The sequence below is a fragment of the Rhamphochromis longiceps genome, linkage group LG12, assembly GCF_057381845.1.
Source record: "Rhamphochromis longiceps isolate RC_006_pf linkage group LG12, R_longiceps_female_GT1.1, whole genome shotgun sequence".
NCBI lineage: Eukaryota > Metazoa > Chordata > Actinopteri > Cichliformes > Cichlidae > Rhamphochromis > Rhamphochromis longiceps.
In genome coordinates, this window is record NC_140568.1 from 33432533 (window position 1) to 33450775 (window position 18243).

General features: G+C 39.9%; 1 protein-coding gene across 3 annotated transcripts in view; it reads left to right on the forward strand.

Moving 5' to 3' along the window:
* hsd17b4 (hydroxysteroid (17-beta) dehydrogenase 4) overlaps positions 1-18243 on the forward strand; it is a 36137-nt gene that overhangs the window by 7805 nt on the left and 10089 nt on the right. For all 3 annotated transcript variants that reach the window (XR_014914087.1, XR_014914088.1, XM_085425925.1), the window contains exons 8-15: positions 7-194; positions 1475-1566; positions 1714-1738; positions 1870-1998; positions 6537-6649; positions 15998-16110; positions 16382-16505; positions 17475-17526. Coding sequence is in view for 1 of the 3 variants with exons in the window: in XM_085425925.1 (XP_085282051.1) it covers positions 7-194; positions 1475-1566; positions 1714-1738; positions 1870-1998; positions 6537-6649; positions 15998-16110; positions 16382-16505; positions 17475-17526 (836 nt within the window). In the remaining 2 variants the exon portion in view is untranslated. The remainder of the gene's footprint in view (positions 1-6; positions 195-1474; positions 1567-1713; positions 1739-1869; positions 1999-6536; positions 6650-15997; positions 16111-16381; positions 16506-17474; positions 17527-18243) is intronic.

The window sequence follows — 18243 nt, forward strand, 5'->3', positions numbered from 1 at the left end:
GGCCAGAATCATCATGACTGCTTCAGCCGCAGGGATCTATGGCAACTTTGGCCAGGCCAACTACAGCGCTGCCAAGCTGGGCTTGCTGGGGCTGGCTAACACTTTGGCAATCGAGGGTCGCAAGTACAACATCCACTGCAATACGATTGCTCCTGTTGCTGGGTCACGGCTCACAGAAACAGTCATGCCTCCAGGTAAGAGTAAAAAACATATATTAACATATATGAACATATATATTGTATGCAGCTGGTCTATATGATGTAGGTTCACACACCCTTACAGATAATGTTTTTTTTCTCCTTTTATCTCATTGAACAGGCTGAAATGGACAAATGGGTTTTAACCAAAGCATTTTTTGAGAGCAGTTGCATAATGTAATACCATGTAATGTGGATTTACAAAATTTGAGGCAACAGCACTCCCGTTCAACATGCAAATTTTTCATCTAATATTCAAGAGCAGTGTTTTCTTGCTTTTCCAAGGGCCATGATGAAATCATGCACCCTGTGAGTGCTTTAAAAGTTTTAATGTGTCAGCCCTTTATTTTAGCAGGCGGCTATGTCCTCCTTGCATTACTGTATGTGTTGTCTTCCAGTATTAAGAGAAAAAGTAAGGTAACAAATCATTTATAGTTTTTGTGTTGAACACATTTTAGAAAGAGGGCATACAGCATTGAATGCCTACAATTAAGATTAAGCAACTAAAGATATAGAATTGGCAATCTTATCTTGTGTATTAATATAACACAAAACAAAAAAACATCACCCTTAAGAATAACTGGGACTGGGAATGTTTTTCCAACCCCTGACTCGGTATTTGTAAAAATCTGAACGTCACAGTTACACTGAGCATGCTCTGTGACTGCAGCTCTGGAATAAGAAGTATTAAGTGAATTAAGGGAAAGGTTTTGTTGCCCTGCCGTGCCAGCCTACGGTAGCATCTGTCGCACACTGCGTTGTGCCAACTGTCACAGGGGCCTCACCTTAGTAAATGACTTGGTTCCATATGTTTGCTTTCACTCACTGACACTTTTCTAAAAAAAATTAATGACAAAACCCATCTTGCTAAGCAGCAGCGTGTTTAGTGAAGCAGAAGGGCTTCTTTTTACCACTAGGGTACAGATATTTTCAGCACACACAAGGGATATAAAAAAAAAAAAAGTTTAAGCTTGTGCCATATTTTCTTTTTTCAGTTAATTCCAGCATGTTTAAGAAATATTTCGCTAACAGATTGCTAGTACTAGGACTGATACTGACCTGGTCTCATGAATTCAAGCATTCTGTCTGTTTCTTCATGTGAAGCCAGTTCATGTTTTTGCCATCTGTCTTGCAGAAGATTATAAGTTAAACGCAAAAACAAACAATATGTAGTATTGTACTCAATGTATAAATGAACCAAATGCAACATATTTTAAAAATCAAGACCTTCTTTGCCCTTTATTACAGATGTAAACCAGATGTTTTGTTTTATGTAGATCTTGTGGCGTCTCTGAAGCCTGAGTATGTTGCTCCTTTGGTCCTCTGGCTCTGTCATGAACAATGCCAGGAGAATGGAGGACTGTTTGAGGTACTGAAACTGTCACTATACTGCTTGTAGCTTTGTTTCATCTTAGAGAAAATTAATGTACAATAGCATATTCTTTTTCTATAAAGAGGCAATATTTCTTAATCTCCATGTGCATTTGCTCTTCTCTTCATGTTTGACTCCCTTTAGGTTGGTGCAGGGTGGATTGGTAAATGTGAGTACTGTGTGTTTTGTCCAGAGGAAATGTCTGTATGCATTTGCCATATTCATTAGTCCCCCAGACTGCTGCTACAGTATGTGTGGGGTTTATACTGTGCCATGACCCCTGTATTTTTGTGTGTGTAGTGCGCTGGGAGCGCACTCAGGGCTATATAGTGAGACAGAAGAACCAATCCATGAAACCCGAGTCCATCAGGGACCACTGGGAAAAAATATGTGACTTCACAGATGCCACCAAACCTGCTAATATACAAGGTCAGTGATGCACCAGGCCAAATACACACTTACGCAATTGGTAACCTACAGAAAAATGTATAAGTGTATTGTCACACTTGAGGACAATATACACACGCGCGCACACACACACACACGACTTCAAGTCCGTCCTCATGGGTTTTAGCTGTATTTTTTACTATATTAAAATATGTTTAATACAGTTTAATCATAAAAGCAGATTGTTTACAATAACTAATACATGGCTCACAGAAACGGTTATGTCTTCAGGTAGGAGTAAAAAACATATATTGCATGCAGCTGATCCACACACTCTTACAGATACTATTTTTTTTTTCTTTTATCTTATTGGACACACTTGAGGACAATATACACACACATGACATGACAAAATATGGGCTCAGAGAGAAAATAATGAATAAAGACACTCTGAATAGGCAGGCTTTTCCCCATTTCACTCATAGTGGAGTAAAACTTAGTAATTCAGCCTAAACAGGCAAAGATGAGCTAAATTGAATTAAAATGAATGCTGTTGAGATGCTTGTCATTTGGATTTCGGATGTGATTTAATTGTTTTCCGCTGAACTTGTTGTCTGTGTCCAGACTGGACATTAAAATTACCATCATTACCTGAGGCCTCAGTCAGATCGTTTTATTGATCTTGCAGCGAGCAACTGGCAACCACTGCACTGGCGAGTAATCTGTACTCCCCAACTGGTTGTGAGTTTGCTGGCAGTTGCTAGCATGACACTGGTTGTAAAGAGGCTGCACTGAAACCTTGTGATTGCTGTGGGTGCTAACAGGGAATCATTAGTTTGCATGGAAGATGCCAACTTGTCTTGCAAACTAATTACTAAGCAGTAATGAAACTGTGAGAAATGCAGTGCAATTCAGAAACATAAAAATGTTTACCAGTCTGGATGGGCAAGATACCCATGGCTGTGAATGGGTAAATGAGACATGTAGTACAGGTCGGACTTGAACCTGGGCTACTGCACTTTCACCATAGGCTTGTCTGCTCCCCGCTGAGCTCAAGTGCCTCCCAGAAAGTTTTTAAGTTAAAAAATATTACACTCTGAAGTGATCAGGTTGTCTAAACATGGACTCACAGCACTGCAAGCCACTGTGGCGTGTGCTTTCTCTGAGCAGATAGTCGTCACAGATGTGCTCTAGCGTAACGTTTCACCAAGACTGCAAGCACGGCTTTTGACAGTTTCACATGTGAATTATTTCATGTTACTGAAGCTCAGTGGTCTTATCCTTCAAAGTAATTGACAACCATCAGATTTGTCCATCATTGTTAAAAGATGTAAGAGATGTAAGCTTTTATGAAAATGTAAAACACGGTCTTTAAGAATTGATTTCTTGCCTTTAGTCTTGAATGGTCATTTATTCACTGTGAGCTGAATCATTTCTCTTCAAAGCAGTAACCACGCAACACAGACCAGAGATGAGACTATTTTCACAGCGGCTTTCCTTATTAGTGCCCGGATCACACTTTCACACTTGTTTGACTCACTCTTTGTTGAGTCAGAATTATTCAGATTTTAGATCATTACATGGCTACATAATTTGCCCTTTGGTCTTGGAGTAGTAGTGGGCTAACTTTGTGCTACTCTAAAGAAATTCATGTCTTTCATGTTTTAGTAGTATGGCCTTAGTAAATGTCTAGATATACACAACCTTTGAGTCATTTTCCACAATACTGGTTTATACCCAAATAAATGCAACATTTTTATGTGATATTGGTTGATTGTTAGAAGAGAGGGAAATAAAAAAGCAGTGTTTTGAGACCTGTCTTTTAATTAAAGTTATGATTAGCCTCTTTTGAGTGGAACCACTTTTGAAGAGCTCAATGAAAGGAAAAATAAAAGCACCTGGCTTGTTAGCCCTCATGTAGTCATGCTGTCAGGCTCAGCGCTTATGAGGGTGATAACCTTCTGAAATCATCTGTATTTACAGTGAGTTGGGTAACAATCAAAGACTGAGGACCAGATGGTGGTGGAGATGATGTGAATGAGGTGGAGAAAAGAAGCCAAGTTCAATATGATGTTGAGTGTGAACGAGTGCAGTATTGTTCAGAAAAGAGCTCCAGCAAACAAGAGGCTGGCGATTGTTGATTATTATTTCTCTCCACCTCCTCCACCTTATCCTTCCTTTCATATCCACATTCAAAGAGAGGGTGGCGGTGTTAACATTAACAGAATGGGGGTGGCAGTCCCACAGGGCACTAGCTGGTCTCATTAGCATGGCTTTGTAGTACCACCTCATTTGTATCTTATTTGTTGCTACCTCTTTTTGGTAAGTGCCTGCCGCTGAGTGACGGTAATAGGATCTCTGGTCTTCTCAGTCTTACCCTGGTCCCGGTCCGTGCACGTTTCAGCTATTTTCCTTTGTTCATGCAGCAACAGGTTGAATCAGCATATATATTTAAAGAGTTGTGTTGCCTTTGTTGTTACATTTACACTTTTTGGGTGTTCTTAAAACAACCTGAGAACCCACAGTGAGGACTTGTGCAAACAACTGTTTGAATAGAGAAATGTTTATTCTGCAGGTACATAAGGGCTCTCATGTATTTCCATTTTAAAGCTGCTTCTGGATCAGTATGTTTTAGACTGAAATTCATTTATTCAGCATTTGCATAGTTTCACTGAAACATGAACCCCAGGCTTGTTGTTCTATAGCTGGGTTAAAAAAAAAATCAGTCTTTGCAGTTTCCTAACTGTGAAACCAGAATGAGCAACTACACTTAAGAGACAATTGAAAGAATATTTCGAAATTCAAAGACCTCTCAGTGCAATCATCAACTCAGAGTGAGGTTCGAAAAACGCAACCAAATTCCTGTTTTGCAGCCTTTTAACAGTTAAAAAATAAATGCTAAAGAGCTGAACATACTAGTACATGCCCATGCTGCTGTATTATTTCATCTGCTCATACTGATATTTAATCACACGTAGAAAATGTAATTACAGTAATTGTAGGTCTCTTGCAATGCTCAGGTCCTGCTCAATTATATAAATGTTGTTGTAGTCTGTTTGGTTGTTGCTAGGCGACGTGATCACATAGTATGTCATTCATAATTCAACCTTTTGTAGATATAGATTAATGTCATTGTCATGCCATTACAGTGATACAATGGTTTTATAAAGTATTATAGTTGCATAAACAGTAGAAAACTGGTCATTTTAGCTCATTGGTAGGGTGTATACTGATTATGCCATAATATACAAACCTCCAGGGGACTAAGATGTTCCTTCAGGCTTATAGAGGGAGACTTTTTGCATTATATTAAGAAAGATATGTTTATTTAGAGCCGATATAACCTGGAAGAAGGTGGCTTTATTTCCATTCATTTAATATATGCTAAAAATATTTTTTAGAGCTGTTAAGTTGTGTCGTGCATCGCTTTGATGGCTGGCTGTTGTCTTGGTAACCTTTTAATATACTTACTACCAGCTCATATGATCACCAATGAGTGATACTGTGCTCTCATTGGTGGACAGTTCAATTGCTACCCTGGATGTTGATCAAATATTTTTGCGTTCTGCCCACTTTGTGTTTGACTGTGATTTAGATTGTTTGACTTGAAGTTGCCAGATTGATTGATTACAGTTCAACCGTTTAGTTTCTGCAATACAGATTGGTTTTTTCTGTTAATGGTTTGTATTATATTGAATTAGTTATAAACAAATTGCATCTATTCAAGTTTCACTATTTGGTTTAAAAAACATAATTATATTTGGCTGTATACACAAACTATATATAATTTATGTGGAGCAAATTCTAATATGTAATACATGTGAAATGGCATGCAGTACCTAGATGAGGAGTATTTGGTCAAATCCAGCATGATGGGGAGGGGAAAAAACAAGCAGTGCAGAAGGAATTGGGGAGGCACCAGTCTTTCTTCTGTTTGCAACACACATGCATGCAAACTGTATACTCGGCTGGAGACTGCCCGGCATGGTGAAACACACTCAAGATACTTCTTAGACTTGCTGCACAGCTTGGTGTGTGTGTGTGTGTGTGTGTCCAGGTCCCAGCATGCTGCTATATAAAACTGCTCCCTGAACTACTCTCCTTCATTAGCCGAGTTGTAAAAACCACACCCCACTCTACACAATATGCTTAATGAAACATTTGACATTTAGCAGATGATTATGTTGATGCTTATTCGTTATATTACCAAGAGCTACACGAGAAGACGAATTATTATTGTCATGCCTTTACAATATATTAAGCTAAGTGCAGCATCTAAATTAGTGGCACAATAAAAACAATCTGTGTAAGTTATTGTTCGCATAGATAAAACAAACCTCACACAGTTGTTTTACAAATGTCATTGGTTTTCCTTTAAGACGGGCAGTTTCCTCTTCTGTAGCAATTGTTGATTTCTACTCGTATAAGAGAGCCAGTTTCAACACTTCACCCATGCTGTGTTTATTTCCAAATGAAAACAAAACTCTTTGACTATTGCTGAGGAATAAATTCATCTTGCTGAGAAGTAACATGATTATCTTGGTTGGCTAACAGCATGTATCGCTCTCACATTTATTTAGAGTCTCTGCAGTCAATGGTGAGTGTGCTGTCTCAAGTGGAATCGCAGGGTGATGTTGGTGTGAATCCAGCAGCAGCTGCAGCCTCTGCAGGCTTGGGATCAGGGATTGATCCTGTAAGTAAAATAATCTGTTAATGTGTTTTCTTGCTTTTTTTTTTTCTTCTTTAGTTCAATGTTGATATAAAACTAAATCATAAAGTTTAGTTTTAAAATCTGTATTTACAAGAGTCCTAACTGCTGTCTCTTGGCTGCTGTGCTTTATATGAAATGTGGAACATGAGAAACATCAAAGGTGGATGTGAGATATCAGTCAGATGTAAACAAAAACTCAGAGCAGCTGTTTATTAAATGGTTTGCAAAATGCATGGCTTTGTCTGGAGGGGATCACTGCATGTGTTTAATACAGAGCCAGTGTATGTTAGTAAAAGTGGAAGTAGCTACTGTGACAGGTCTAACTGATTTGTGGATTGATGTTTTGAAGGCTTTGCCCTAGCATCTAGGGCATCTATCCTAGCATCTGACTATAAATCGAAAGACTTTCATACTCTTATAGTAGCAATTTGTCCACGACATGGTATCAATGCCTGAAAGGGATCAGGGTGTGGAACAGTTGCATCTTCAGGTACAGAGTAGCATTATAGCATTTGAGCTAGCTGGCAGGAGATATATATGGAACAGTTTAGATAACTGTAGACATAGCTTTTAACCCTCTCAAGGCAGGCGTTGTCAATTTGCAACAGTTAAAAACTAACAACCTGATTACCCCACATACATATTTTATGAGTTTTTTTTTTTTTTTTTTTACTCAGAAGTACCACTGCAGGACTTGGCTGTGCATTAGCAACAAAAAGTTTAATTTGAGCCTGAGAGGGTTAATTAAAAAACATCAGGACTTTATTATCTAATGCATCTGGGATGCATTTAGGAAACATGAATAAAGAAACCCATATCCATTCATGCTTTCCTTTTTATGATGTAAAAAAACAGACATACAAGATGTTTTTTAAAGTCTTCCACTGTTTCCTGGCTTCTGCAGTTCTTAACCTTATTGCCATCGGTGTTACTCAGTCATCTGTTTTGTCTTCTTCATTTAATTTCTATCATTCTTCCTACTGAGACTGTTCTACTCTCTGATATAGCTGGGTCATAATGACACATGCAGCTCTAAACAGTGTTTCAAATATGGCAAATCATGACTTTCTAATGTCAACACATTAAATTTAGTTGGGAACAATAATAAACCACTCAGAAACTGCTTCTACGACATGCATGTGTACTTGGATGTCACCTGTAAATATTGGATGGTACCAGACAAGAGCCTGCTCAAACTAGCTTTTAAAATGTAAAGTTCCTAAGCTGTTGGAGCACCACAGAGCAGCGATGAATCCCTGGATATGTTCTCCTTTACTTTACTGTGTTTCCTGTTACTGAAGCTCAGAAAAGGGAACTTGTTACAGCTCAAACATGGCTGAGTTCCTAAAAAAAACACCAAGCTGCAAGTAGTGCTGCATCCCAACATGGTTCTCCACACAAATGGCCAAATTGAGCTTGCATTGAGCTGCGTGTAGTATGCAGTAGTTAAACTGACCAACAGATGTCCAAAATGCTACTCAAACCGAATTCTCTTTTTGCACAAATATTTATAAACTTATTTTGAATTGTGTTGCCGTTGTGCATTGGTTAGGTAATGCATTGCTTAAGAATATTATTAATAATAATAATGGATTGCATTTATATAGCGCTTTTCGAAACCCTCAAAGTGCTTTACAATTCCACTATTCATGGAATAGTGGAATTCCTAATTGGAATATTAGGTGCTAGATGATGCACAGTGAGGGTGTTTTAATGGTTCAGTGGTTACAGTGTACACCAAATGCATGCCTATACATTTCTGGACAATATTTGGGGTTTTCAGTAAATGGCCACAATGGATTCATGTAGAAATTAAAAAAAAAAAAAAGCTGACAGTGAAACATTTGTATAATGGAATCAAATGTCTAAAAACAATAAAGAAATATGAGCACTTGTGGAATGTTTGTATATTTTAGAATCAGATTTTGTTTGATTTTTTTCTCATTTTACACATAAAATGTTTTATAAAAAACAAGATTTCAAAACTATGTTAAACAACAGCAACAAAACTTTCATGCACAAGTATGAAATAAGATAAATAGGCCTGCAACAGGCCTGTCTAGTGTATATCCATACTTTCACCCAGTTGTAGGCTCTAACGACAATAAATTGTACAAGTCAAAGATAATGTCAGTATTACTAGCTGCCTTGGCTAAATAATTTTTTCTTCTGCTGTGTCTTATGGTTGCACATTTTGTTTCTTGGTGTTTTATTGATTTGCCTTCTCAAAATTACCTTTTTTTGCAAACTGTTCTTTTAAATCCTGTGAGTCATTAACAGCACTTACTAGCCAGGTTCAATAATATCATGATTCAGTGCCTAAATGTGAAATGAGGTATACTCACTCTTGTGTATCACTGTCCTCTCTGCTGTGGCTCTCTGAGCTTTTGTGGCTCCCTGGTTAGGAGATTTGGAACAGAGTCACACTGTAGCCTCAAGACAAACATCACAACCGTGTCCTCGGCTGACGTTTGTGTGTGTCTGTGTGTAGTTCTGCCCACACATGCTCTGCTAGTTGCATTTGTGCCTTTGTCCTTGTCATGCTAAGAGGTACACACACTGCTTAAGTTATCAGCTGTGCTGCTTCTGTATTGCTGGCATGCCATGGAGCTCAATCTGTATACAGGTCTGATAGCCCAAAATATTATTTGTTGTAACATTTATGTAGGCAAAGCAATATACCAGAGGCATAGCAAGGTTAAAATATAGAGGTTTTTATTCTAGTTTAGTGCCATGTTCATTCGACAGTAGTAATTATGGTAGTGTCATTGAAATATCTTGGTTCATACAGAGACGTGTTTCTATGTTGTTTTCTAAATGGGGTGAAAAAGAAAAGAAAGCACCTTTTTTTCATAATGCAATTCAAACTCCAGGTTTCAAGGTTAATCTTTCTAACGCTTCCATAAAGCAGACAGAAATAGAACTCTATTATATTGAAATGTATTTATTATGTTTATTGTGTGAGCCATATATTTTTGTTCTTGCACTTTTTACTAAAGTAGGTTGGCCTTATTCAAAACTCAATAGTCTTTAGTTATCTTATATTAGGCCATAGTGCAGCCCTGATCTGTTTCATTCTATCTGACTGCAAGAGACTGTATGAAATAACTGGATATCCATCGCACACATGCACAGGGATGAAGACGTAATGCTGTCAAAATTACATATGTGAGCTAAGTGGTGCAAGCAACCTGATGAGGTATCTGGCTTTTTAACAGGCGTGCACAATGAGGCTGCAGGCGTGCTGCTAGAAGCCCTGTCCCAGTGAAAGGATATATGGCGGTGTGACAGTCGACCTGTTTGGTGTCTCAACATTTCCAAAGCAATCTACTGTTCTTCTCTCCCTTAAAACCAACTAGGCTACCAGAGCACACACTGGCACACCCCTGGCCAGATTGCCTGCTGTATGTCTTCTCTTGCTTCCTTTGCTCATGCGCTTCACAGGATAGAGGGATACATACTGACCAGGGAGGGTTTGGTTCCCAGTGATCCCACTGAGTTTTGATGTCCTATCTCGGCTGCAGGGGTGTGTTTTTTCTTCCACACTCAGATCCCCTTCATCTATATGTATGGTCACTCAAGGGCTGGGCAAACCTTTGAGTTCTTGTGAGGAAACCCGGGCCCAGACCATATTAAATAATTGGGCATCATCAGTTAGGGTATTGTATTACCAATAGGTGAAAGCTCATTTCCAGCTGATGTAAAGATCAACATGTGGTCCCTTAGCAGTGCTCTAAGCTTGTATTTCCAAATGTTACTGAACCACCGGCTCTCAGTCTTAACTATCCAAGTGTATGTCGCGCCTGTCTCAGCCCATCATGTTGTGGTGGATAATTGTTATGTTGGGTGTCATCCTCTGGTGGGTCATTTTCTGAATGGTGCTCTTTGCCTTTGGCCACAACATGCTGTCACTTCCTTCATGGAAAACACAATTGTTCTGGAAGCTTCGTCTTCTCCATCCTTTGAACCCCTCGAGGGGAGTTACCAGAGATGGTTATCTGGTAAGACTGCTTTTCTTCTCACTGTTGCATCAACAAAGCATGTAACTGAACTTCATGTCCTGTCTGCTGCCATGGACTGTTTGTGTTGTCATCCTAATGGGCGTGGGATTGCTTTGTTGCTCATCACTTCTTTTCTTTCCAGAATGCTGTCCACCTGTCATACCTATTATTTTGTCTGCCTTTGGCACTCAGAGAGGGGGCAGAGGACCTGTGTTATAATGTCAACTTTGCCCTTTTCAGGCTGTAAGACTGTAGATTGGCACGAATGCTGAGTTCTATAACGGATGCATTCTTTGTCCGTTATGGGCACCGGTAGGGAACTCCTTTCACACTCGGTTGTTGATACCACTTCAGGAGCTTAAAGACTTTGAGGTTTCCAAATTCTGTGCCGCTGTTGGTTGGGCTTCCTTCTTTGCCTGCTTCTACAGGGGTAATATGGCTACCCCCCACCCCCCACCCCTTTTCCCTGCAGTCTGAGCTTGTGGTGAGTGGAGATCCCCTCTGACTTTGTGGGTATGGGTCATCCGGGTATTTCATGCCGTCTCTTGCAGTCAGGAACAATGGAATGAAACAAGAGTTAAAACTGTAACTAAGGGTATATGAATTCTGGTTGACCGCCAGAGTTATTGTAGGAATTTTGATGATTGCTGGGTGCATGTGTCACCCAAGACACACATGTGACTTTCTTGGTATTGTATTGACCTCTCTCCACATGCAAGGTGGATATCAAGGTATTTCATATATTCATATTTCATGGCTGCCATTCAGTCTTAGTTACATTCATACTCTTGTTTTAAATCCTCTCGTCTTGAGACAACAGCAGTTGTGTGCCTGGGATGATCACATTATCCTCCTTCTCCTTTAATACATAAAAAGCTAAGTGTAGGGAAGGGAAAAAAAACTGTCACAAGGTAGTGAACTCCTAGTGCCGGTCCCAATCTGGGATAAATGTGAGGATTGTGCCAGGAAGAGTGAAAAGTCTGTGCCAACCCAAATATGTGGATCCATCTGCTGATAACTGCTTGGGGAATAATGAAGCAACTGCAAGTACTCCTTTAGTTTTAGGTTGGTGTACTTTATCAGAAATTGGCAACAATAGTTTTAATATAAGGAGTACAAGTATTATAAAAATGCCCATAAAGTGCGCTTTATTATTCGTGTAACTTTAGTGTTATATTGATATATTTAGCAACATGGTTTTGCATGACTAACAAAAATATCTGAAAAAACAATAGGACAAATGCAAAAATCTCAATCATGACTTAAAATGTGCATCAGTTTCAGGTGGAGGTGAAACAGTTGTTATGGATTTATCAAACAGAATTAACAGAGTACTGTGTATCATGTGTTTTGATCAACTGAGTAACAATTAAAATTTTATCACCAGTCTGACTCTTCATTGGAAAAGCAATAATTAATATATGAGGAAAAAGTGGCAAAATATCAGCAAGCTTAATTTGAAGTTACATATTTGTACACTGAATAATAGATGGAAAGAAGAGAAACAAAAACATAGATCTGCAGTGTGGAGCAGACAGTAAATGAGTGAAGATAGACCGGATAACAAAGCTATCCTTTTGCTTTAAACCTTTTTTTTTTTTTTTTTTTTTTTTTCCCCCTCTCCCATATCATCTCACTCAAGTAACTGACTAACTTGACTTACTCCTACACAAGCCACTACTGCTTTTTATCCCCGCTCCTCAACTGCAGCTTTAATCTCGCCGTGTGCATGCAGGAGAACAGGCACTAATAATATTCCCAAGTACTGGGAAGCTGGAATTGGTCTGAAAACACACAATTCCCCACATCTGCATTTAAATGCAGTTTTAATTAAAAACTGCTCTCCAGAGGCCAGGTTTTATGATGTCTTTCGATCAGCTGAGAGGTGATATTATGCAGAGTGTGAATCGCACCATTCTGCCAAGCAATATTGTTTCGAACAATAGCTGTCTTATTTACAGCACAGTGGCTGTAAACATGACAAATGAGTAACTGCAGTACTGCTGTGACTGTAATGTTGCCAGAGATGTATATTTATAGTGCGCTTTAACTGGATTTCTTGTATGTCTTAATAATACTTGCTAACATGAAGGAGTCGGCGGGACCGTTTCACCCCCTTTCCTGCTCTGTTTGAGTCAGACACTTAATACAGTTTGTGCTCTTATGTGTCGCGTACTAGTGCTTCAGTACAATGATAAACAACATTCATATTACACAGAAAGCTGCTTCTGAGAACCCCGAGGACCTTCATGCTTTTCCTGGAATATGTTTTATCCTTCAGTTAAAAATACATTTTTAAGCAGTTTTGAGTTTATAGGATGCACTCAAGCATATTTAAATTTGACAATATTATGCTGACAAATAAAATATTTATTTAATCAGACCTCAGTTTCTAGGATTGAGAAATGGCATTTTTATCAAGGCCTTAAAATTCTGAAAAAATTATTTATTTTTTGCACCATCCTTTCAAAAGATATTTCTTCTTTTGGTGGTTTCATGATGAGTTTCAGTCAGGCCGGAGAAAATTATTCAGATATGCTATATTCATAAAACTTCTACCAGTAACAACCTCCTACCAACCTCACCCAGGAATTAACGAGGGCTTTAAAATATTTACAATACCGCTGAGGCCTTTAAAAGACATTTGTGACTTTGTCATTAACACTCGATTACTGCGATGGCGTGTTCAGGAGTTTCGGTTCATTTTCCGGCTGCTCGTTAAGAGAAGTGCAAGCACAAATTTAACATGGCTCAATTTCTGGCCTCCCTGCGCTGGCCACCGTTCAAGACCAGGATTGTTTTGGACTGATTGTGCTGATCGCTCACAAAGCTCTGCCTGGTGCGACACAGGAGTACATTTCTGAACTGCTGATTCCTTTCAACTCTGAGGTCCCACGAGTCCTCAAACTACCTCCCTCACAGATCACAGCCAAATCAAATATGTGATTATCTGGGGAGAATCTTTTTATATCTTCTGATGCGGTCTCCTTTTGTAATATTTTATTAGCATTTATGCATACTTTTTTGTTTTCTACGTGGTTCTTGTATATTAAAGAATAAGTTCAGCAAAATCTTTTAAGACAGCAGTCAGGCTTTGGTGTGGACACCTCTTTTTCAGACCTGATGATAAACTCTTTAATGCGCTTGTAATGTGATGGGTGATTAAATCTAATCAAGTCAGAGTCAGATGAGCGAAGAGGAAACGATCCACAGTAACGATTAACTGCAAAATTTCTTTGTGTTACTCTAGACAGCGACTCACTGCTTAACAACAGCCGAGGGTGATAACAAAAAAAGAGTCTTTCTAACAAATTTCCTTCTAACTTTGGAAGATATGCTGTTGGGTTTAGATTTTATTATTGTCATTTGTATTAGGAAACATTTAATCATATATGCTTAGAGGTGTATAATCAATTGTGTAGTGATAAGTTGTGTGATCTTTAACAGGCTACAGAGGCTCGGTGTGTATTCCACACTGGAATGCACACCTGCATCTTGGGGGCATGGGAAGAGGTCGCATCTTGTTTTATTGTTTTATGGTAGGATTAACGTAGCTACATTTGTTTTAGTCTAAGTGCTTTTCTGTTTAGATGAACTGCTGGACTTCCTTACCGGGGGGGTCTAGTCTACCCTCTTCCTGACCAAGGATGATTGCCTTCGTGCTTTCATGTTGTTATATGACCCTTTTGACTGACACACACACACACACACACACACACACACACACACACACACACACACACACACAGTATTCTTTGTTCACATGTATACCTATGTAAGATGTTATATGTTAATGACCCTATGCATATTCATGTAACCACAATAAAAGGAGTGCTGTGGGGAAACCTGGCTGAGAGTCTGACAGTGGTCAAGTGGTGGAACGACGCTTGGCTCCAGCCAGGTCTCCCTCATGCATGAGTAACCAGAGAACTTTGGTGCCTTGAGTCTTGCTTTTTGCTGCGTAGCAGATTGTCCTTAACGTTCCAGCGAATAGGTTTATGCTACAAACCTATCATTAATTGGTCCTTCGAGAGCCGGATCCCTGGAGTCGACGTTCACCGAGGGGAAAAGAGACACACCGAAAGACTGACGTCAGCCAGGACTTATAGAGGTCCTGCAACAAAGTCCTGAGGCGTGAGAATTCGTCATCGGGCCGGTGGATTAGCCGTCTGTTTTTTTCTCCTCGATGGATGGCGATTGATGGGATTCGGGACTGACGCTACACGCAATAAGCAACTCCGGCTCGAAGGACCAATTAATGATAGGTTTGTAGCATAAACCTATTCGCTGGAACGTTAAGGACAATCTGCTACGCAGCAAAAAGCAAGACTCAAGGCACCAAAGTTCTCTGGTTACTCATGCATGAGGGAGACCTGGCTGGAGCCAAGCGTCGTTCCACCACTTGACCACTGTCAGACTCTCAGCCAGGTTTCCCCACAGCACTCCTTTTATTGTGGTTACATGAATATGCATAGGGTCATTAACATATAACATCTTACATAGGTATACATGTGAACAAAGAATACTGTGTGTGTGTGTGTCAAAAGGGTCATATAACAACATGAAAGCACGAAGGCAATCATCCTTGGTCAGGAAGAGGGTAGACTAGACCCCCCCGGTAAGGAAGTCCAGCAGTTCATCTAAACAGAAAAGCACTTAGACTAAAACAAATGTAGCTACGTTAATCCTACCATAAAACAATAAAACAAGATGCGACCTCTTCCCATGCCCCCAAGATGCAGGTGTGCATTCCAGTGTGGAATACACACCGAGCCTCTGTAGCCTGTTAAAGATCACACAACTTATCACTACACAATTGATTATACACCTCTAAGCATATATGATTAAATGTTTCCTAATACAAATGACAATAATAAAATCTAAACCCAACATATGCACTCACTTGTTTACACTGGATGTCTGCAGCCTAATTGTTGTCAGATTGAATAAATTTTTGAAAGAGGGAGGGGTGCATTTAAAGATTTATCACCGGCACCTGAAGCGAAGCAACAGATCTTCTCATAAGCCGGCATTTCATCTGCTCCTCAGTGTTTTCTTAAATGATCGTGTTCATTTCAGCGTCCTAAAAAATACATGTAACCATTTAGAAATGCCTTTTCTCTTGGTGTGTCTGTAGTTCCATTACATGGTGTACTGACACTGACGCATTCACTCTAAATGTTTGCTTGATCCTTCTTACCGAGTAGCTGTGAGGCTAAACCATTATGGTGTGATTTTTTTTTTTTGTGATGCAACTTGTTTTCTTTCTTTAAATTACACCTTTTTTTGTTTTAATCCCCTTTCTGTTTTCTCTTCTTTCTCTTCTCAGACTAAAGCAGTGGGACAAAAACTTCCTCCAACCACTTTCAGCTTCAACCACACCCAGTGTATCCTGTATGCGCTGGGTGTCGGCATGTCCACCAAGGACCCAGACCATCTGAGGTGTGATTCTGCATGTGTTTGTGTTATTGACTGTAGTTTCCTCAGTAGTTGTAAAAAGGCAAATTACATGAAACTGGACAGAAAATAATGCTAATCATGGCTTCAATCATTACTGTTACCTTGACCTGCATGGAGGGGGAAGAATGCGTTGGATTCCATCCACGCTGAAACGCCTGTGCAGCCATCTGTGCTGTTATTTTTATCTGTCAGCAACCTATTCCTACAGAGGTATGCTGTTTCACTGAGCACTAACACTTGCATTTTAATGTAGGTTCCTGTATGAAGGCCATCCGGACTTCAGCTGCCTCCCCACCTTCGGGGTCATTCCCTCCCAGGCAGCTATGATGGATGGTGGTCTGAGCTCAGTCCCTGGACTCAACATAGATTTTACCCAGGTTAGAAAACGTGCATGTTGATGTCTGCTGTGTCTGTATTTGTCCTTGTGTGCAGCTGAGTTTGACTTTTGTTGTTGTTGTACGTACATGTTCGTATCGTACGGGATGCTTTTAATTATGCTAATGCATCCCTTCGGCGGTTACGCTTGCATCTCTTTGTCGCATCTTTGCAGCAAGAGCGTGAGGGAGCGATACAAGGATGGATAAGCCGGAGCTGCCGAATGAGAAATGCTTAACACCCCAACATCAGTCTTAAGCGATGTCAGTTAGCTGTGATGCGCCAAACAGCTTAATCACCTGGCCTTTTATATATTTAGATTCCTAACTTTGTTAATGGAGCTGATGATTTATCATCTTCGTCCTATTAGCAGCACCAATCACTGGCGTTTGTTCTTTCTTTGCATTGTTTGCACAATAACGCACCACATAGCTGTCGACAAACGTGTGTATGTTTTAAAAACAAACTTTGTGAGACGCTTCAACACATTAGTGTTAAGTTATCCCATATATTCAAATGTGTTTTCACACCCGGGGTGATGGCACATTGTTTGCATCTCGCCGTCTGACTGTGTTCTGTTTTATTATCTGTTGATCCATATGCACAAACACTACAAAGTAAGCGCTGTAAGAATCAACTGTCACACGGAGGTGAGGAGTTTATGCATCACGCCACTTGATTATAAAAGCTCTTAGTTCCTCCAGAAGCTTCCTCTCTAGTTTCCTCAAGGCAAGTTCATGGATTTAAAAGATCATGGTAGAGAGAGGGGGCGGGGCAGTGACAGTTTCTGAGTATTGGGAGGAGAGGAAATACGAGGAAGCACAAGCTGGCATTAAAGAGCGGGGAAAAAAGCACCCTGTTATAACACTTTACAAAGTCTTGCTTAAAACAGTAACTGAGGCTTTATGCCTCTTATAATTATATGTCGCAACTGATATATTCGTTTTTCTTTTTGTTTGTTTGTTTTCTAGGTGTTGCATGGGGAGCAGTACTTGGAGCTTTACAAACCTCTGCCAACTTCAGGTATTTTCCCTCTGATAATTCTGCAGAAAGAATTGGGTTTTTTTTAATTGCTGGAGAAATTCTGGGAGATGAAGCAGCTTGTTTACAGCTGCTGACTCTGGCAGCTGCCGCTGCTGCCTTCTTGCAGGACTTGCTCACAGCTGCGATGGCGGGCTCTCTGTCCTTGCAGCTGGCTTGCAGCTCTCGAAGCTGGCAGCGGCGTGGAGCTTTGACCTGCTGAGGGTTGGGAGCATGTTTGTAGCTGAAAGCGCATAAGAGACAGAGCGTGAAAGTTGTGTACGGTTTTTGTTTTTTTACAACTTGGCATTTCTGATCATGTGAGGCATTTTGCCGTAGGCCAGATGTGTGCATTCTGTAGCTTTTACAGTTGTTACAGTCTCATTACAAGATATTATTAGATTCAGTTATTTTGGCCATGCCTGCAAATGTTTGTTTGATGTAAAACGCACAAGCAAAGCTCAAGGTTGTCCAGACATGGAATCTACAAAGTTTGGTTAAAAACTTCATGAAACGTGAAAACAAAACGTGTCAATCTGCCCACTGAACCCATAAAAGACTGGAAAAATTAACTTACTGAGATTATAACTAAAGTATTTTATATAGCGCTTCCTTGTGGCTCCATGGTGTACTGGTTGACACATTTGCTTTTCACAAGCAAGATCCCTGGTTTTAGACTGGGAGGAAACACAGCCAGCCTTGGGGGCTCAGAAGCTAGTG